Source organism: Musa acuminata, chromosome BXJ2-9 (assembly GCF_036884655.1).
Source record: "Musa acuminata AAA Group cultivar baxijiao chromosome BXJ2-9, Cavendish_Baxijiao_AAA, whole genome shotgun sequence".
Lineage (NCBI taxonomy): Eukaryota > Viridiplantae > Streptophyta > Magnoliopsida > Zingiberales > Musaceae > Musa > Musa acuminata.
In genome coordinates, this window is record NC_088346.1 from 7,581,359 (window position 1) to 7,602,412 (window position 21,054).

Sequence of the window (21,054 nt, forward strand, 5' to 3'; positions counted from 1 at the left end):
CTTGCACCGAGGTCGACCTCCCAAAAGCCAGTGGCCAATGGTTGTTCGTTTGAGTGGGATCTCCTCCATTTGTTCTTCCTATCTTACGGTTTTTTATTCTGTTTGATCTTCCCTCTTTTCTACACTCAAACGTTGCTTGTGCTCCTCTGTTTCTTGGTGTCAACGTTGTAGTGTATGTCGGATTTCATCTCTCTCTATCTCGCTCTCTATCTGCTCAGTACTGCTTCACTGTTCAACTGGGATAGGACACAAGAAATTGACTTGCATGGGAAGTCAGCTGAGTGGGGATCTAAAGAACTTCTCTTTCTTTTCTTGATGAGATAGCTGTGTTCTTTGTACCACACAACTAGCAGGCGATATCCTCCAAGCCAAACACGGTGGCGTTTCTTGCTTGCATCAGTTGTCTGCTCGCTTCATTATCTTGTGAATTCAAGCAAGTTGCCTCAGCTCCCTCCACTCCAGTTAAATAGGGATGTTGTGGAAGACTACCCGACCAAGTCGTTGTAGTATAGTGGTGAGTATTCCCGCCTGTCACGCGGGTGACCCGGGTTCGATCCCCGGCAACGGCGTGATGGTTTTTTGTGTTTTGCCTCTTCAGCCATTGAGTTGAGCCACAGGTCGAACACCTTGTCGGCGTCCCTTGTTGTTCCTGCTCATAAATGCAACGTCAAGTTTATATTAGATCTCATTCCATAGAATGGAAGATCAGAGGCACAAGGAAAGCAACTGTAATGTATAACCTTTGGTCTTTTGCCAAAGACTACAATAAATCCTCTCAGACACAGTACCGAAGTCTCATTGTTGTTGTCCATCCCTTTTAATAGGCTTATAGATCAGCACAGCTAGATCTAAAGAAAGCGGTGTAAATCCAATGCATATTTATCGGACAGCCTTGGCCAGTTGATGATTGCACAACTAATTCAGCCATGTCTTCTTGTCTGAATTGCCCCAGTTATAAGCAACTGTTCGATAGAACAGTGTTTGTGTGTAGCTTCTCTTTTGATCAATCAGAGGATTCTGTAATAGAAGTTCTTAGCAATGTCTCTGTCTTGATAGTCTCTGTCCTTCCATCTATCTGCTTTTCCAGTCAGCCAGAAATAGAACCCTAAGGGGATGAATTGTGGGATTATGGCCTGCAACTCACTCGGTATACTGTTGATGATTACAGTTTGCTGGGATGTCAAGACGCCTGAGCTGGTGGATCCTGCCACTGACTTCTTCACCATGAATGCTTATTTCTTGTTGCCACAAAGTCATGGCCTTTCCTTACTCCTGTCGATGTTTCCTCACGGTATCTATCACAATTCATCAGGCTGCTGCCACAGCATCTCAGCCACACTCTGCTCCTAATTCAACCACTGATGGCACAGGACCCATTGGAATGCATGAACTCTGCCCGTGGCTCACGTCGGGATCGACATCAGCTCCATCATCTCAAATGCATGAATGTTCCTGCACTGGATTAGAGAAACATGCATGTTATCAAAATGAAAAGAAGCTTGGATAATGTTTGGTCTCTAGTTCCCTATTTTAAGATGGACGTTGATTTCATACTTTTATCCACCATGCTTGAGATATATACTATTTACTTAAGATTTGAATCCATTGATAGAGATCGGACACATGTTAAACGAATCAGTCATAGAACACAGCAAATTATGAATAGGATATGATACGGATTTCACATGCACCCTTGAAACCCAACAGAAAAGTAAATCTCCATGGATATAATAGGAAGTGCATGGATCAACACTGGATCCGGTGAGATGAAATCGGGTGTCTGCAAAAGATAAGAAGCATATAGTTAGCTTCACACATTAGACTATGGTATATGACTGAAAACTCTGATTCATGTGTTTGCATTAATTGTCATGTCTAATAAGTGAAGTTTTAGTTCATATTATCATTTGTTCACTTTTTGAGTGTGTAGACCACATTGAAACCTGAGCAGCTCTAATGAAATTCTTCAAGGTGAAGAACCCATAAACTTGGTTTGTATTTATCCATGTATGACATTTACAAAATGTAAAAGAAGGTTGTTTCTGTTCGCAAGGTGTCATGCTGTTTTATGTATGTTAATGCTTCTCCAGAGTGCTGAACACTATGGAAGTCATGACACAATGGAGATTGAATCATAAGGTCTAACTGATAGTTAGATCTAGGGGAAAAGGAAATAGAGTGGCGTACTCCAGTTTCTAAATTAAATGCCTTCGTCAATTCTTCAAAATAAACAGCCCCATTTGCCTGTCAGTTTTTCCTTTCCTCTTTCACTGATAGCCTTGATTGCAGCTCCCCAGTTGCATTGTGTTTCTTCAACCGACCTGCACAAAGATGATATCAGATGATATATCGATCAAGTAATAGAAAGTACATTAGTGATCCGCAATATACTTTGTTCAGTCATGTAATTAACATAAAGATTTTGGTATGCAAAGTTTACGACCTCATAGTACCACTCTCGACGGTGAACAATGCAGCAAAGCATAATCTGTTGGAGTTCAACAAGCAGTTTCATGAAATATTGAGCAAAAACTGAATACAAGATTGCAAGCAAATGTTGGTGCCATCCAGACATGTGAACTGGATCTAGTTGCCCATCCAGAGTTCCCAATTTTGTACTAAGGCAAAAGATTGAAAGAGTATGACAAATGCGATGGTTACCTTTTTATATAATAAAGTATAATAACTTGAGATATGACATATTGAACCACAAACTGAAAAAGTTCCATGCATTTTATGTTTTAATTGATTTTTTATTGATATCCAGTTGAAATGATTCATAAAGTAAAATGAATAGAATACCAAAAGATATGAAAGGAGTGTAATCAGATACCTACCAAATAAAAAGAGGAGTGTAATTAGATACCTATAGCGCAAGAAGTAACACAGAGGAACATGTTCCGAACCAAACATTTTCAAGATTATGTTTTTATGTCCCAGTGCCAATAGGATCATTTGGTATCTCATACTGCAAAAATATTCTCCCTTCCCCATGCCATTGATACTGGATTGATTCAACATATTGCGGCTGAGTCCTTCTTACTCTCCAACCAACTATAACCTTTCCTCTTTGGCACGCCAATTTCAACCATCTCCTGCTGCATCTTGACAGAACCATCTCTTCTATCCATCTCAGCATATAGGTTAGATAACAGTGCTTGAAAACCACTTCCCCGTTGCTCAAGATGGCGTAGATGCTGCATTGCAAGTTCTGCCACATCAAGATTCTGGTGAATTCTGCAAGCACCAAGTAGGGCACCCCAAATATTTTCGGTAGGCTCTACCGGAAGTTTCTTGATAAATTTTTTAGCTTCATCTATGTTTCCAGATCGAGCTAGAAGATCTACCAGGCATCCATAATTTTCTTCTGTAGGGATGATGCCATACTCTCGAGTCATCACTTCAAAGTATCTAAGGCCTTCCTCCACCAGACCAGAATGACTACATGCAGAGACAAGTGCTACAAAAGTGATATTGTCTGGCTTCACAGTTGCATCTCTCACCATATTTTCAAAAACTTTGATTGCACTGCGTCCATCACCTTGCATTCCATAGCCATCGATCAGCGTAGTCCAGGAGATCGTGTTCTTCTCTGTCATCATGTCAAACTGTTTCCTTGCGAGAGCAATGTTTCCGCACTTGCTATAAAAGTGCAAAAGCCCATTTCCTACAACAATCTCTTTTTCCAATCCATGTTTTATGGCATAACAATGGAGTTCTTCCCCATGAAGTATCAACACCAATCTACTGCAGATAGGAAGAACAATAGCCATGGTCACAGAGTTCAACTGTGATCCTGCATTAGATGACCGGCACATGTACTGGAATGTATTCAAGGCACCATCCAGACTACCATTTGCCACATATCCTGTGATCAACGCGTTCCATATTGCCGTCGGCCAAAAACCCAAATGACTTCCAACCATATGAAACACATTCTGAGCACAGGACAGGGATCCCCACTTGGAATACATGCCGATCAATGCAGTTGACACAAACACGTCTGGTTTCCTTGAGCTCCTTCTGACTACAGCAGCATGCAATCCCCGTCCGTAGGAGAGAAAAGGTATGTGGGAGCATGCAGAGATCAAGGTGGTTAACGTTACATTGTTCGGCTCCGTGCCACCCTGAATCATTTCCCTCAAGACGTCTATAGCCACCAAAACATCACCTTTACGCACATAGTTTGCGATAAGCGAAGACCAAGCCACCACGGTTCTCTCAGCCATGTAGTCAAATGCAAGCCTAGCAAGTCCAATGCAGCCGCACCTGCCATACATGTCGACCAAAGCTCCACCGACGAAGGCATCGGCTTCAGTGTACCTGCTGATCTTGACCGCAAAACCATGGACCTGAGCTCCGAAGCTAAGTTCACCGGACTGCGCGCAGGCAGAGAGAACGCCGGCAACAACATTACAACTAGTCAAAGTGCACGCCGCCTCTCTCCTCATTTTCCTGAACATAAGCAAGGAATCGCGAGCGCGGCCGCTCTGGGAGTACCCGGCGATCATGGCGGACCAGGTGACGTCGTTAGGCCACGGCATACGGTCGAAGAGCTGCTGAGCCGCGCGGCAGTTGCCGGCGCGGAACCAGGCGGATATAGCCATGTTCCAGGAGACGGGGTCTCGGTCGGGCATTTGGTCGAGCAGCCGATGGGCGCATCGGACAGCGCCGTGCCTCGAGTACATGGCCGATAGCGCGGCAACGAGGGATGGGCGGGAGGCGAGGCCGCGGACGGCGTCGCTGGCATAGACCGATGGAACCACGCGGATGTCGGGGTAAGAGTTAAGGAGAGACAGGCGATTTGCGCCGTGGGGGCGAACAAAGAGAAGAGAAGTGCCGAAATTAAAATATCAAATGAATATTATTAATATATATCAAACTCTTTAGAGAACATTATTAACGTATCAAATGAAATTAAAAATGGAACAATGACATATAACAAAATTTTCCTTAGACATATATCAAACTCTTTTAGAGAACATTATTAACGTATCAAAGGAAATTAAAAATGGGAAAATGACATAACAAAATTTTCCTTCGTCAACACATTTGTGCGACAAAAACTTGCAATTGAAATCATACATAAAACAAGGAGAGAGATTCACAAAAAAATATACATGTGATGGATTAGTCTCACATGACTAAACAATTGACTCACTACTTTTTGAGTTGTGGTGTACAATATTCATACATGATGCCCAAATTCACACTTAGGCTTGAATAGTAATAATATAAAAATTCAAGAAAATAATAAACTTGGGTGATCAAGAAGAATTGTAGGGTAGCATCATGCAGGTGCCTTTTTTGAGCTGCTTTTGTAGGATCTAGATCACTGATTCTTGCAATCAATCAAAAAGATCATTAAACAATTGGATCATCCACATCAATGACCAACTTTTTGCAATAAAAAAACAGTAAGAGTTGAACAATTCTAGTTAATAAGACTGCACTTAATTTCCTCCATGTTGTGTGGTGCAATCAGAACTAGCAGAGTCCCCCTGCACAACACCTAAAAAGGCAATTAGAAAGGTTAGAAGACTATATATTATGCAACAGATTTACCAATTTACTGTATAAATCCCTGGTTGGATCATCAGTGGTGAAAACCCTATGGAACAGTTGAGTCTCTGACCACTGCTCTGAGCCAAACAACTACCAGATGACATAACACAAGCCACATTTGTGGGTACAAGTTTGGATAACTATAGGTATTTCATGGCTTCTTGGAATTCTGGTGCTGCAATTCCACATGGGTAGAAGCCACAGAATCATTTGAGATGCCTAAGCAGCAATTCCACAGAACTCAGGTGCTGCAATCCCCCACCATATATCCAACACAAGTTGATAAGCACAATGCTTTGTTTGCGAAATCGTTCCTTTTCCAGCAAATTACCATCCGACCTGAAATAAAGTCATAGATTAAGAAAGCATTCTTTCCAATGTTGGCCAAGTATAAAGTATAAACAAACTACAGTTGAAGAGGAAGTATGGCCAGACCTTTCATCGGTAGATTGCTCTCTGCATTAGGCACAATAGCATATAATGAAACAATAAGTCAACAAAAGAATTAAAAACATAACTACCCTGATAATTTGACAGATTTTACATAACCAAAAATAAGGAGCTCATAAATATATACAGGAAAAAATTATTAAACATACATCATCCTGATTTCTGATGTAGTTAATACTTAATAGCCAATCTCATGAAACACCATTAAGAGCAACACTGCACCATGAAAGAAAAAATATCAACAAAAAGATTATAAAGAAGTAGAAGGACAAAATGGTCGAAGGTTATAACAAATTTTCACCTCTAATCTCAAAATTCAGTTGCTTGAATCTCAATGATATGCCATATAGAAGAAACTATTGATAAAATTGTAGAACACGATAGAATATACTTGAAGTAGAGAAAAAAAAGATATAATCACTATGCAACAAAGGAGCAGAATACATTGTTAACAAGCCCTTTTATAGCATATATTTGAGTAAATTGTAGCATAACCAAAGATATGCAAAAACAATGAGATTGGCAATACTTGTATAACGACTTGAAAGATGTCTCATTGCTTTATATTGGACAACAATCTTGCTGAGACATATACAAGGATGGCAAGTTACTGTGTCTGGTTCCACAAGCATGAGGGAAAAAGGGGATGCCAAGAAGAAAACCAGAATGTTTACTGTTCATGTCCACTTTAATGATCATCCGACATAGTTTCTTCAGATGACATTTCCTCAACTTTGACCTGGTTAGATTTACTAGTATCAGAATGAGTTTTACTCAAGTCTCCATCATCCACTTGATCAATCTTCTTGGAACTTAGCATTGTATCCCAACAACCCAAGAGTGAATTCTCATGTATCTTCTGTTTCCCATGAATGTCTTTTTTATCTCCATTTAGTACCTCCTTATCTTGTTTGAATACAAGATCGTTTGACTCTGATATTTCTGCTACTTGACAGCTAGGGCCAGGCATATCTGTTATCAACAATTCAGAAGGTCCGGATGGCATACAAGATGTTACCAAAGGCAGCACTTCAGGAGATGGTGCTAGTGCTGAGACTGAACTTTTTCCTTGTGTAACAAATAATGATGAGGATGGTGAATTTAAGTTTAGGTTCTGAGTGAGATTTTCACTGAGGTCGGACTTTCCAGGATCAGGTACAAATTCCATTATTTCTGGAGCTGGGGGAATTGAGCTTGAAGCACCATGATCAAAATTCTTTGTAGCACACCCAATATCAGGGGTCAGCTGCCGAAGCTTATTCAACTTCCTTTTCCTCTTCAAACTTTTCCTTGGATCTTTTGGTTGGATAGGCAAAGGGCCTGGAATTGCAAATGGTGGGAATGTTTTCTCTTCTCCATAAATTAAACGAACAGATTGAGCAATTGCTGAAACAGCTGGCGGCAACATCAAGGGCACCTCACGTTCTGATGGCCTGGATGAAGGGATATTGACAGCTTCTCGAAGCCAATGAGGAAGCTTGTCTGTGTTTGAGCTACCAAGAGCAATATCATTATTGGAAGAAAAGTTTGGAAAAACCTGCTTCTTTTGGGGGATGAGGGGAATGCCCATGTTGGATTCTTTGGGATTTACATTACAGCTGGAATTATGCAATAGATTCAGCTGTTTGTCAGGAACAACTGGCAAGGGATGATTCTTCTTAGCATGATATTCATCTTCATTCTTCTGTAAATTCACACTTAGACTCGTAGCTAAGTTACCCTGACAAGGCTGATCGAAGGGCAAACTGACGTTATCCAGTCTATTAAATGCTCCAGCAGATAAGTCTCCAGTATAATTTGGTCTAAGTCTCTCATGCTGCCATGCTACAACTTGTGGAAAATTCTCATCAATTCTACTAACTTGACCAAATGGATCAATGCATGGAAAGCTAGACTTAAAATCACCACAGCCCAAATGAATGTCTGTCAGATGAGAAAGGGATTTCGGCCGTTCACTACCAAGGCCAGAAAATTTGCTTCCAAGCAGAGCCCGAGTCATCATACCATCTGATATTCCAGGAAATGATAGAGACTTCGAAGATTTTGGTGCTGAAAAAGCTGGCACATCCATTATCTTTTGCTGCTCCTCTTTCCATCTAAAGGACAAATCTTCAGCAGTTCTGTACTTTGAGAATTTCAATATGGGATCCCTGAGCATCCCATCCCAATTACCCCTTCCATGCCTACGGACACCAATCCAAAGAGAATCAAGTTCATCTTCGGACCATGCATCTACTTTTAATCTCTTCTTAAACAACTTATTTGTTGCAGACTGACTTCGCATCATTATGTTGTCAAGAACCATCTGATGGTTTTCAGGTAATGATGAATATGTGCCTTGAACATGACCTAGACCATGCATTGAAGGTAACTCTGTCATCTGCTGTTTTTGCTTCAGGGAATCGCTTGGATGTTGCTTGAAATTGGGTAATACAGGCATATCTGGAAATTCCTGAAAGGTGTCATTTACGAATTCCATGCCCAATGACAAGCTAGGTAAGAGATCTACATGTTGCTTCATCAAACTCTTTGATGGTAATGGAAACTTCGGCACCAGCTTATCATCAAGAATTAAGTTTGGAAGGCCCAGTTTTTCTTGAAATGAGGCGAAGGATGAACCTGAGTTTTCAAGTGCATCAAGGGGAGGTCTTCCAGATGTAGGTGCAGGCTGCATATAAAAGAACCATCTTGTTATACTCACAACTCTATGTTTTCTATCCTAAAATAAAAGAAAATTAGTTATATTCCACAGAAACACCAAACTTGTAAAGATTACAAAGAAACATACAGTACAAAATGGAAAGTAGCTGTCAGGTATCATATTCTTCAGCTTGTGATTCAAGGAGTATCCTGATGCTTCAGGTAATGTAGATGTGCTGGCAGATTTTTCTCTGACTTCAACACTTTGGTCACTTGAAGGTCGAGAACTGGAAGCTGACGGAAACAGGTATTCTACATTTCCCCTATTTATTTGTCTTTGTTCACTGCTTGATATTGGTTGTCTCAGTGGGGCACGGAAGTTTCGGGATGACAAACCTACCTGATTAGCATTAGGAGCATATAGTCCTAAAACAGGTAGAAGGCTGCTAGAAGGCATTGAACTTGCAATGTTTGCGTTTTGCAACTGATGGCTAGGCAAAAAGATGTCTGGAGAAAGATTTTCTGGAGGTCTGACAGAAAGATCCAGATGATCACTGTGGAATCTTTTATATCCATGCTTCGAGAACTTCCCAAACCTTGCAAAAGACTCGCTTCTGTTGCCATCTAATTGTTGAGATGGTCTATTATCCTCCAGATTGATGGCAACAACCTGTTCATTTTTGTTGTCATGATTTTTTTTAGCAAAGCCTTCCATTTCATTGACAGATTGAACCAATGACTCATTAGGTAATTCGGTCTTGTCTATCATATTGGAAAGCTCAGCAGTCTGCCTCTGGGCAATACGTTCCTTTTGCCGAGCACGGAGCCTAGCACTGGTTAAGAAATTGTTAGGCAAATTTTCATACTAAACTGGCAAGAAACAGATAAACACTAAACTTTAAACTTACAATTTTTCCTTTAAAGCACGGCCTGCTGGCGTATATTCATGCTCTGGCTCCTCATCTTCATTACCACTCTGATAACCGATATTAAAAGCAAGAAAGATAGTTTTTTAATAAGAATTTAGAGAAAGCATAAGAGAGTGGTTAAATGATGCTCTTAGCCAATTAAAAAAATTAACAAAGATGCACCAAAAACTTATGAAGGAAAACAATTTGCACCTGGAAGCACGTAACTGAAAATAATCATAAATGGAGCAGAAAGCACTGCTCTATCATTTGAGATCAATTGAGTAAACTGTATCAAATATACACAGAACCTACTCCATCTTTTAGGCATTTCAATCACAATAATATCATACTTCCATGAAAAAATATTTGAACTCATTGGTAAACTGTTCATGGTAAAGTTTTGGGTGCCACATCTTAGACCTCACAACAGTGACACTTGAAATTAAGAAATAGATAAAAATCAATAGTATGAAATCAATTGAGTATGATGAAACCACAGTTAGTCCACACTGTGGAAAATCAAAGAGCCATCACCTTATAACAAGGCCAATCCTTTCCGAGAGGTGTATTCTGGTGTCCAACCCAAAAGGGTAAACTGTCCAGGAGCAACCCTAGAGCAGAAATTTCGAGTGCGCAAACGCTCGCACCAACAATGACTAGTGAGGAATCTCACTAGATGGTGCCCACCATGAGAACTGAAGAGGTCTTGGCTCCCCAAGTGGCAAGCTCTGATGTGTGGTCACATCTAGCCTGATATCAGTTTGAAAGTTGGAGAGCCAACGCCTCACAAAGAACCAAAGGCCACTCCTCTCAGTATCAAACAGACACTGCCTTGCAAGCTTGAGTACTGGCACTGGTAATGACTAGTAACGGACCTCATCAAGTAAAACTGTGTAAACCTCTCCACAATAAAGCCACTTGTAGGCTAACATAAACGGAACCAACAAATTTAGAAAATTTTTCCTTTGTTTGATCATCCTGTTATAAGTGACTAAACTAGGGACTTGATGCCGAATATCAGGAAGATCTCAACAAAGTCATCTCCAACTATTTTACTAAAAAAAAGGAACAGAAGAAATATATTGAGAAAGCCTCATTAAGATACTGGCCCCTCTGCTAAAGAAGAAAATGTTGTTTATTTTATCTTATTTGCTCTGGAGTTTAAACCTTGTTTCCAAAACTATAAATAGAAAAGATAAAACAAAAAATATTATATAAAAATGCACATAAGCAAATAGAAAAAACTACAATCAAAATTTTGTAAATCAAATTCTGTTGTGCCTAGGTCTGAACACAGGAAATTAACAAAATTGGTTGTGACTGACAAGAACAAACATATGACTTACCATAACAAAAGATATCTAATCACACACAAAAAAAAAGAGTCAACAATAAGTTATCCAACTGGATCCAATACTATTTTTCAAAGTGGCTCAAATCACAAAGATAAAATGCAAGCATCAACCACAAATTATCAAAATGTATCTATACTGTTTTGAATGAAACAAATTACCTCACTAAAAGTTTCACTTGGTATTGACGCAAATGTTTCCTTGTAAGACACTGCTTTTCTCAAGCGCTTTCCTCGACCCAGAGCTGCTTCCTCCTCAAGCTGATATTTCTCCCACCTGCAAACCACCAAATTAAAGCTTTAGTTATCATATTTAAGTACCACGTCAAACATATGGATGATTACAATAAGGTTTAAAATTAACAAAATACTTATAAATAGCATTTATGACAAAATTGAGTACAAATATTACAGATAAGGATAACTAAGCATGTCCTTGAAGGCCTTCCATTAAAAAAAAATGCAAGTCAACAAAGACGTCTTAGGAAAGTGAAGGGAAGACCAAGAAATACATGGTCAAAGTAAAAAAAAACACCAAACAAGATCTAGAGTACGACCCTTAAAGAACACCACAATCAAAAACACCAAACAAGATCTAGAGTACGGCCCTTAAAGAACACCACAATCAAAATATTAGCTTCTAAGTCCATCTCTTAAAAAATGACAGGAGTAAATTAATACCAAATACAAAACATGATTTATCTATTAATAGTAAGAATATCTAAATTCAATTTCACAACTGCAAATGTGAGCAGAAAAGATAACTGCCACTAAGGAGGCTAAATTTTTTCTCAAAATAATCATCAGATCAATATATCTCAGCGTACCTACCTTACACGTAAAAGCCTATCCCATTCATTTTCCTCAGTGCCACCAGCTGCATTATCTTCTTTTGTTTCAGATTTTTGCTCGGAACCATCACCAGCTATACCAGAGAGCAAATCTGTCCCATCTGGTTCTTCATTTGTATCATCATTCCAATCCACTGACTGATAAAGAAGTGATAGGAAGCCTTTTATCAGTGGAAAAGAAGTAAAATATAACAGCAGTAAACGGCCACAGCAGTTTCTCGAGAAAAGTTCTATCATACCACAAAAAGCATAAAAAAAAGAGGAAATAGCTTTACTGATTAGGATACCACAAGAGGTTTGTGTTCAGATTATATATAAGACAAGGTATCTGTGAAATTATAAATGGCATGTACCAAACCAAGAAGGTCATTAATCTGAAAACGATCTCCAACGTTACTGCAATGTCAACAATAATTCCTCAAAAGCCCAGAAGTTTGACATCAAACAGAAGCAAAGGGAACTATCTATCCCTAAATCAGTGGTAATAATTCTCCATAGATATTCTTCAGGCATAACATTTATAGAACAGAAAATATTCCCTAGATCAAGATCACCTATACAAGTATAATCATGCACAGCCGTGTTGTTCCATGTATTTGGTAGATATTGCCAAAAATGTCATTTTGACCTTGTATGTATTGCAGGATTACCTATACATTTGAATATAATGTTGATATTTATCTATGTTTAGATTTAAGAAATAACCTGCACCTATCGGTATCTTGCAAAATACAAATACACAAACCCAAGCACACGTCAAAAGTTTCAAAGTCTGATAATAAGAATTTTATTAGCCCAAAATAAGTGATGTGACACTGACCTCAAAATGTGTCCTAAGGAGAAACTCTAAAAAGTATGATACTGATTTCTATATCTGGGCACACCTCCAATATCAATCGTACTGTACAGTTCGCTTGGGTTCCGTTTTGTGGTACCATACCATGCCCAACAACCATTGGTGAATTGATTGGTTCCTACTTTTTAGCTGATGTTTGTGCCAACTGATACATACCCCTTCATTCAAGATAAATATTGTACTAGCACTTGAAATGGCAGTCGTTCAATTAACAAACAGCACATATAATATAAAGAAATAATGGAGTGACAAAGTAAATCATAAACAGTGTCATGAATAGAATCAAGTACAGCACAAATCATTTTGAAGATAGAAGTGTAACAGAAAGTTTAGAAGTTACCTTCACTGTACCAAGCATATCATTTTCCAGATCCACATCAGGGTTTTCGGGAACTGATTGAAGATCAGAACGATCAAGAAGTTTTTGAATTGCATTTTCATCCCACAAGATCTTTGTGCAACCCTCAGTACATTTATCTTTGTATACATCCCCCAAACCACCAGCCCTCCTCCTATGTTTATGCTCACTATCAAGAACAGCATCAAGTTTGCTTGTAGAAGCTTCTTTCAAATCTTGTCCATTTACACCTTCAGAATCATTGAAAAGCTCTTCAGTTCCCCATCGAAGAATGTCCTCCACTTCCTTCTGGGATCCTGACTTGTTCACAAATAGTTGATCTAGCATCAACTTTTTTTTAGCAAGTTGCAAAATGCGCTCTTCAACACTAGCACGTACTACTAGCCTGTAAACTAGAAGTCTCTTTGATTGCCCTATTCTGTGTGCTCTATTCATAGCTTGTATATCAGCATGCGGATTGAAATCTGAATCATATATAATTACAGTGTCAGCCGTGGCCAAATTGATCCCGAGGCCACAAGAACGTGTGGACAACAAGAAAACAAATCGAGATTTGTCTTGATTAAAACGAGCTATAGCTGCTTGTCGGTTTGCCACTGATACTGACCCATCCACCCTTTCGAATGTTTTAGGCCCAAACTCTATAGCTAGGTAATCCTCGAGAATATCAAGCAGCTTAGTCATCTGGGAAAATATAAGAACTCGATGCCCTTCCTTGTATAAAATTTTGAGCATAGAATGCAACAAAGTCAGCTTTGCAGATGCCTTTATGCGCATTTCATGCAGGAATTCCACTGAACCAGAATCAGGTTCTGTTCCTGGAATAAGATATGGATGATTGCAGACCTTGCGGAGTTGCATCACTATATTTAGCAGTGATTGCTGAGTGCCACCTTTTCCTATGTTGCGCAAAATCTGAAAATTCTTTGTCAGCATAGCACGATAATATTCAGCCTGTATGGATGTCAATTCAACAGGAACCATCCGCTCAGTCTTAGGAGGGATATTTTGCATAGCATCTTTTTTAAGCCTTCGAAGCATATGCGGTGCAACAAGCTTTTTCAACTCTTCCACTTTTTCTGCTGTTGTAAGATCATCAAATTTCTCTTCAAATGCCGATAAAGAGGGGAATGAAACAGGTTGCAAAAAGTTGAGTAAGTTATACATCTCGCCTATGTTATTCTGCAAAGGGGTTCCAGTCAATAAAACACGGTGTTGGAAAGAAAATGTATTAAGCAAACCAAAAAGTTTACTACTAGAGTTCTTCAAACGATGTCCCTCATCAACTATGAGAACTTCCCAAGGAACACCACGTAGATGAGAGGTATCAGCAAGCACCATTTCATAAGTAGTCAACAAAACATTAAACTTGTACAACTTGGTTGATTTATCTGATTTGCTAGGATCACTAGCATGCCATTCATACTGACGTATTATGGATCTTGCCTTTGCACAACCATGGTACTCCACGACATTCAAATGTGGGGTCCATAATGCAAACTCAGCCAACCAGTTAGGCATAGTGGAAAGAGGTACCAAAACCAAACAAGGCAGCTTAGCCTTGAATTCACAGTACAATGATGAGATGAAAGCACATGCAGATATGGTTTTTCCAAGTCCCATCTCATCAGCAAGGATCACATTTTTAGACTTACGCCAGCACTTGCGTAGCCAGTTTAAAGCTTCTAGCTGATGTGGAAAAAGCAACCCACCCTTTAGCTCTTGTGGTTGCTCCAGAAGAGGAACAACATCTTGGCATTCACCTTTCATCCACTGGATATCATCTTTAACATCCTTATTAAAAGTCTGGGATTCTATCCGTTTCAGTTCATCTACCAGATGAGCTGACTCATTGATAACAGATTCATCTAATCTTTCCCAAGTGCATTCGTCGTATGGAAGGCCACACCATTTAACCAAAGCTTCTTTGAGGCCATCTTTACAAGCCCGAAGAGCAATGACACGCAGTGGTTTCTTCCATTGTTCCTCACAAATATTGATGACAGTGGTCCCATATTTAGCTTTATAATTCTCCAGCTTTCTTTTCGCCAAAATTTTCAATTGTGACTCAGGAACCCAACTGTTATGAATGTTCGATCGCCCCACCCATTTAACAAGAAATTCATAGACAACATCATTGTTCTTAGTTTCTGAATCCTGTATCATCTCCTCTGTTGTTCTACTTTCAACATTATTTTCTGGATGTCTCTCAAGAATTACCCCCTCTTTGCCATCTAAATCACAGGAAACAATTAACTGAGAAGATCCTGTCTGCATATGTGAATCAATCTGCATTTGTGCACTAGCTAGATCTAAATCTGCCAAATCTTCCATATTAACTTTTTGGGCAGTATCTGATTTATTCATTGGAGAATCCTCCAGAGCTGCACAACTTTTCTTTGTGATGAATCCATCCTGCGAACATTCTGTTGCTGAAACAGCATTTTCAAAAAACCCTTTAGTTTCACATTGGCCATTATGAGCTTCACATACTGCAGCCTTATGACATACATTCTTTTCCTCAGAAACCAAATTGGCTTCACCATCAAATCCATCCTTAAGAGCACTTTCTGTATCCTTTGTTTCAACTTTGCTTCCATTTTGACACTCTACCAGTAACTTGCTACTGTTTTGAGGATCAATTATACCATATGATGCCTGTCCGATGGCTAAGCACCCTGAATTAATCTCTGAGTTAGCATATTCTGGATGAGTAGCAGATCTAATTGTTTGGCTAGACATTGTGGTGTTAGGTTGGACACGACATCCCAGAATGCGATCAACCTATCAAACAGAAGAGCACAGGATTAAAACAATACAAAATGGGTTTTCTAAAAAAAATACAAAATGGGTTTTCTTGATAAGAAATTAAAAGAAGTTCACTTCAAGATTATGGTCAGTCATTTTAAAAAGATATTGTACAACAAGAATATAGGACATACTTTAGCAATCATTACTTACTGAGCATAATCACAACTAAAATGATGCTTAATAATGTTGAACTCCCTCCCAGGGATTCACATTATATTTTGCTATCTTATGTACTTGCATGCTTTGTTCATCTAATTCTTTGGATAAGGGACTCACTTGCTCAGTTGACATCTGCATATTAAATAAAACATTGATTGTGTGATATGATACTGGACTGCCTAGCACAAACACCATACTAGAAATGGATAAAGTAGAAAAAAGGAAATTACATGGACTAAGTACCTAATGTAATGATACTCCTAATACATGAACTACCTATTAGTTGCCAGATGAGGTGAGAGACAAAGTAATAACAGGAGAATAGGAAGGTTAAAGAGGCTTCAAGTGTTGATTATCAACTAAACTTATATTAAAAATTACAGCTTCTACTAATACAAAATCTTTGAGTTAAGTCAAATTCCATTAAATTTTGGGAGAATCTTAAGAAATATTTGAAGTTAAGGATAGTGGCAGTTATGTTAGTTTAATAATTTGATCACATTAACTTAAGTACATAAGTTCTATAAAAGCAAAAGGTGGGATACCAGATCTTTTAAGGGTGTCTGGTGGTGTGTGGTGCTACATGAATGAGAGATAGGAGAGACTGTAGCTGGATGACCAAGATTATAGTTTCTAGTTTCCCATGATCGCTTCAAATGCGGAGCAATATATCGTAATGCCAACAGCAATATCAGTGTAAGGGGAAAATTGCCAGATAAGTTACCAGAGATTCAGTTTAAGTATCATTTCATAACCCACACAACCATTAACAATAATGGAAAGGTGGTTACAAATAAAGAACTACAACAGGAATAGTTTACTAGTACAGTACAATGTGTGGATCTCAGAATGAGATTGACTAGAAAGTTCTTTCAGGACATGACCCCTTCAGAAACATGTTGTGATAGAAAATTTTAGAATCATCACAAATATCCTACAGAATATATCAACATATCGTTATTCTCAGCAGCACAATATATGTCCAGTAAACTGATATATAGGGGATGCTAATCAATTTCAAATGCAAAGTATATAGTCCTGCATGTGAAGTAAATAACATTTCCAAAAGAAGAATTGAATAGCGAGCTTCTCAAGAATGCTTTGGAGTTTGGAACATACCTCATACTGTTCTTCACTGTCGTATTTCAGTGTTTTGTCTTCTTTCTTAGATGCAGAAATCCACTGATCAAATGACTCACATTTTTTAGGTGACCCACTAGTTTCAAAACAATTTTCTGTCGATAATTCATTACTAACAGCTGTTGCAACATCTTTTCCTTTTTCAGTTCTAGATCTCTTCTTCTTATCTCTCCTGCTAAGTTTTTGCTTCTTTTTCCTGGCTTTCTGAGTGGGCAGAGCAAACGGAACAATAAGTTTCTTTCTTTGCACATCCCTCTTGTACTTATCAGAACTTTCTTCGGGAAAATTTTTGCTATGATCTGATTTCAAGGATTTAACAAGAGAGTGTGCTTCCTTACGGGAGCTTGTTTTCCAATGAAAAGAAAATTCTGACTTCTTCTTAATTTTACTCTCAGCTGGTGCCAATATTCCACCAAGGGATACCAATTTATCATGTGTAGAGGAATCAGACTTCTTCTGAACTGGAGCTGTACGGGAGAAAGTAGTTTTTCCTTTATTATTTTCTGGAATAAAGTTTCTCTCAGAAAGTGATGCCTTGTCATTGATAGTTTGTTTATGCACAATTGTAGACTTCTCAAACATGGTCTTCGTTCTTGCTCGTCTTAAATAAGCCTCTGCATTACTTGGTGTTTTCACATTATCTTTGTGATCAGAACAGCTTGGGCAATGCCACTTTCCAGGTGGGGTACACTAAAAGAAGGAAAAAAATAGAAAAGAATGGCATATGAGTATTTCAAACAAACTATAATCAAACAATTTCATCACAAGGAAGAATCTGAATTACCTTAAGTGGTGGAGTGAGGCATTCAAGGTGATAGGTTTGAGGACAACTATCACAACAAAGTAAATTGCCACCGAGATCACATACAGCACACTCAAAGTAATGCTACAAGGAAAAAGGTTAAAGAATTAGTGTACCAGAGATGAACATGTTAGAAAAGTTTAAAACATATCGAAAATGATAATGTGAACTTGTGCCTACTGAAACAGCAGTCTGATATTTTTGAAAATAGTTCTCTAGCGTGTTGCTTGTTCGGCAATGATTCAGTAAGATGGCAGTCATTTGGAATATAAGATGGCAGTCAAAAGCTTGTAACACACCATTCAAATGAGGTTTCCTTTTCAGGAAGATGGAAGTGTCATCTGGTTACAAGATGGTAGTCAAAAGCTTGTGATACCCAATTAAATAAGTTTCCTTTCAGTAAGATGGCAGTATCATCTGATTCTAAGATAGTTGTCAAAAAACTCATGGCATCCATCTTGGCTAATATATTCAAAGTCGAGTTGTAAATATTGCATTGATACATGAGAATCATTCTCTAACTTGCATTGTACGAACCTTCTCCAAATACCCTCGAATGGCATGCACGGGGTAAACATTCTTTGTGACAATTAAGTGTCACCTACTTTACATGTCCTGATAAACTATTAAGAACAGACTGATGAGATCTAGTGTTTCAGGAAGAAGCTAAAGGTATCCAAATAATAAAGGACTATTAGGAATAAATAACTGATGACCAGAGTACATATTTAGCAAAAAGAAATATCTTACGCCATCGTGCCCTTTGATTTTGTCAATGTCACCTTTCAGCTTCCTCTTAACAGAAGTACTCTTCAGCAGGGACTCTGAAGATAGGGAGGTACCCTCCTTCCCGTTTAAAAGATTCACTCCAGATGTTATCCGTTTTCTCTTGCGCTTCAATACCCAATTCCTGTCAATCATGTCATCACACAAAGAGCTTTCTTCCCTCATTATTGGTGCCTATCTCCCGCACGCATCAAAGTCGATGCAAAGACACCTGACAACAGGTAATTAATTGGGCACTAGCTTGGCAACTGTCTCAGCATCAAGACCAAGTTATGGCACAACATATAAAGGTAAGAAAGCATTGAACACAGAAAAGAAGCAACATTAACTCTAGAAGAAATCATAGTCAAGTTTGTATCCAGATATGCAGTAATATAACATCTACATTCTTCTTTACCAACAGGAGCCATAACGTAGGATTAATGTATTTAAACATGAAACAGACACACTGGAGCATCAAAGAGCTATCCCTAGAGAATTTATCAGTAAAAGGTTAAAAGAAGGTACAAACTCTGTATCAACAATTATAAGTTCCACAATCTTCCAACTATAAAACATAAGCATATGGAAGTAGCTGAATGTTTGAGCCCTAGAACTGCTAGTTGCAAGACATTCAAAAGTATCACTATTTCAATGCAAAGACTTTCTTCAGATCAAATAGGAAGTTAACCGAATGAATCTACAGTAATTAGGTCAAGAAAATCCTCGTCTTCCTTGGTTCTCTCGGATGACCATTCGTTCACGTCAATCTCTTGCCTTCATATTCCTTCCAAACAATGCCCAATGCAGGAAACATATATCTTAGGAGAAAAAATCCTAACTCTTCGGGAAAAGAAAAATCAAGAAATGCAGAAGATGATACGCGTTCCACGAAATCCAATCAAAACAAGAAGAATAATTATAACTGAAAGAGATCTAAAGAAGGAAGAACAAAGAAGGAAAAAAGGGAAACTTTCCTGAAAGCGCAAAAATCGTACATACATAAGAACAAACTACGCAACTGAGGGCAGATAAAAATGATCAAGAACAGATACTCCCACAAAATGAAAGATTATGAGAGCAGAAAAGCTACCTGTGGTCAGAGAAAGAAGCATGTGACCGACTTCCTAACCACACACCACAAATTTGCCGCAGTAAGGAGGTATCTCAAGCGAAACCGATTTGCAGCCGCCAGGCTAGCCGAAAGGCGCTCCCCTACCAATTCGGATCTATTGCCTTATCCTTCCCGCTCCTCCTCCTCTTCGACGGTGGCGGTGGTGGCTATCAAGGAAAGGGCGAAAGAGGAAGATAGAGAAAACCTAAAGGCTCCGCCATATGTTGTACGGGAATCTGGAAGAGGAAAAAGAGGGTCACACCAACTATCGAGGACATTGGGGAATATCATTTTGCGCCCTCTCCGCTCTCTCTCTCTCTCTCTCTCTCCCTCTCTCTCCTCTCTCTATCACTGTGGGCTACGCTTGTGCCGCGACCGTGTGGGAGCCCACCAGCCCAGCGAGGGCCAACTGTGCACGGACACGTGGGGTCCCCGTTCCCCTCCGCGAGAGGCGGGGGGCGGTGGGCGAGGAGGGCGTCGTCGATCGCGGCGCGTCACCATCGGTTCCGGCGAGTTGGCCGGCGGGACGCCGCTCGGCGGAGCGCAGCGGTAGTCACCGTCTCGGCGGACTGAGACGGAGACCGTTGGTGGCTTCGCGTGCATCCTCCTTTCGATTTTTCACTTTTCATCCCCCAATTACGCATTTATTTATATACGCATTATATTGTATCGTATAACATTAAATGCATATAAATATCGTATATTGTGTTGTAATATTATATTCTTTTCTATTATACTATTAATCTCTTTACAAAGTCGAAATATTAAAATAGTCGTTTTCAGCAGGGAAGCGTGTCGATTGGCTTTATGTAAAGACAAAATTATACTCTTTTTAATACACCTTTAACTAATTACAGTATTGTCAACTTTATATATGTATATAAAATCCGAGCAAACTCAAAACGCCCCAAAAATAGAATATTTAATAGCCGATGTAGTCAAAATACTTAAGTTTGGGATCCTATGCCGGCTTTCTTTTATTGGCTTCTCCTAACAAACCATTTGAAGGTTCGCAATATGCGATTAAGTTTATCTCTATTTATTCAACTTGATTTATTTTTTATTTATTCGAAATTTATTAATTTAATATGAAAAAAGCTTTACATTAACATATATATATATATATATATAACTTAATTTTATACATATATATACGGTAAATTGCTTATTAAGTAAGCATAATGAATTTGTTATGCCGAATGGATCCTTAAGCCCATGGGCTATGGCCCAATAAATTTGACCGTTGTAGGCTTTACTTGACAGCTGGTTGGATCCATGGAG

At 39.0% G+C, this 21,054-nt stretch overlaps 2 protein-coding genes and 1 non-coding gene across 5 annotated transcripts; 1 reads left to right on the plus strand and 2 right to left on the minus strand.

Moving 5' to 3' along the window:
- Positions 1 to 497: 497 nt before the first annotated feature.
- TRNAD-GUC (transfer RNA aspartic acid (anticodon GUC)) lies at positions 498 to 569 on the plus strand. Its single transcript has one exon. It is a non-coding gene; the product is annotated as a tRNA-Asp (tRNA).
- An 87-nt stretch (positions 570 to 656) lies between these two features.
- Positions 657 to 4,824, minus strand: LOC103997781 (pentatricopeptide repeat-containing protein At2g22070-like). The gene is made up of 3 exons (XM_018817961.2): positions 2,867 to 4,824; positions 2,188 to 2,321; positions 657 to 1,780 (listed from the first exon to the last, which is right to left on the minus strand). Exon 1 carries the CDS (start codon positions 4,686 to 4,688, stop codon positions 3,015 to 3,017), a length of 1,674 nt encoding a protein of 557 aa, XP_018673506.2. The 5' UTR covers positions 4,689 to 4,824; the 3' UTR covers positions 657 to 1,780; positions 2,188 to 2,321; positions 2,867 to 3,014.
- A 1,636-nt stretch (positions 4,825 to 6,460) lies between these two features.
- Positions 6,461 to 20,406, minus strand: LOC135622927 (protein CHROMATIN REMODELING 4-like). Of its 3 annotated transcripts, none has more exons than XM_065125273.1 (10): positions 19,753 to 20,406; positions 18,645 to 18,891; positions 17,877 to 17,978; positions 17,072 to 17,782; positions 12,965 to 15,766; positions 11,749 to 11,906; positions 11,080 to 11,194; positions 9,564 to 9,631; positions 8,804 to 9,488; positions 6,461 to 8,683 (listed from the first exon to the last, which is right to left on the minus strand). In XM_065125273.1, exons 2-10 carry the CDS (start codon positions 18,843 to 18,845, stop codon positions 6,704 to 6,706), a joined length of 6,822 nt encoding a protein of 2,273 aa, XP_064981345.1. In that variant the 5' UTR covers positions 18,846 to 18,891; positions 19,753 to 20,406; the 3' UTR covers positions 6,461 to 6,703. The 3 variants fall into 3 exon arrangements, with proteins under 3 accessions (XP_064981345.1, XP_064981347.1, XP_064981346.1); XM_065125275.1 differs by having other exon boundaries at positions 18,645 to 18,928; XM_065125274.1 differs by lacking the exon at positions 19,753 to 20,406 and having other exon boundaries at positions 18,645 to 19,723.
- Between the last annotated feature and the right edge of the window lie 648 nt (positions 20,407 to 21,054).

What these genes read in the sequence shown, in the direction of transcription:
- LOC103997781 (XM_018817961.2), bottom strand. Translation starts at nt 4,688, where the DNA reads ATGTACTCGAGGCACGGCGCTGTCCGATGCGCCCATCGGCTGCTCGAC.
- LOC135622927 (XM_065125273.1), bottom strand. Translation starts at nt 18,845, where the DNA reads ATGAGGGAAGAAAGCTCTTTGTGTGATGACATGATTGACAGGAATTGG. An exon ending in ATATGCTTGGTACAGTGAAG is followed by an intron (nt 11,907 to 12,964) that starts GTAACTTCTAAA and finishes CTTCTTTATCAG; the next exon opens with TCAGTGGATTGGAATGATGA. An exon ending in CAAGTGAAACTTTTAGTGAG is followed by an intron (nt 9,632 to 11,079) that starts GTAATTTGTTTC and finishes ATCGGTTATCAG; the next exon opens with AGTGGTAATGAAGATGAGGA.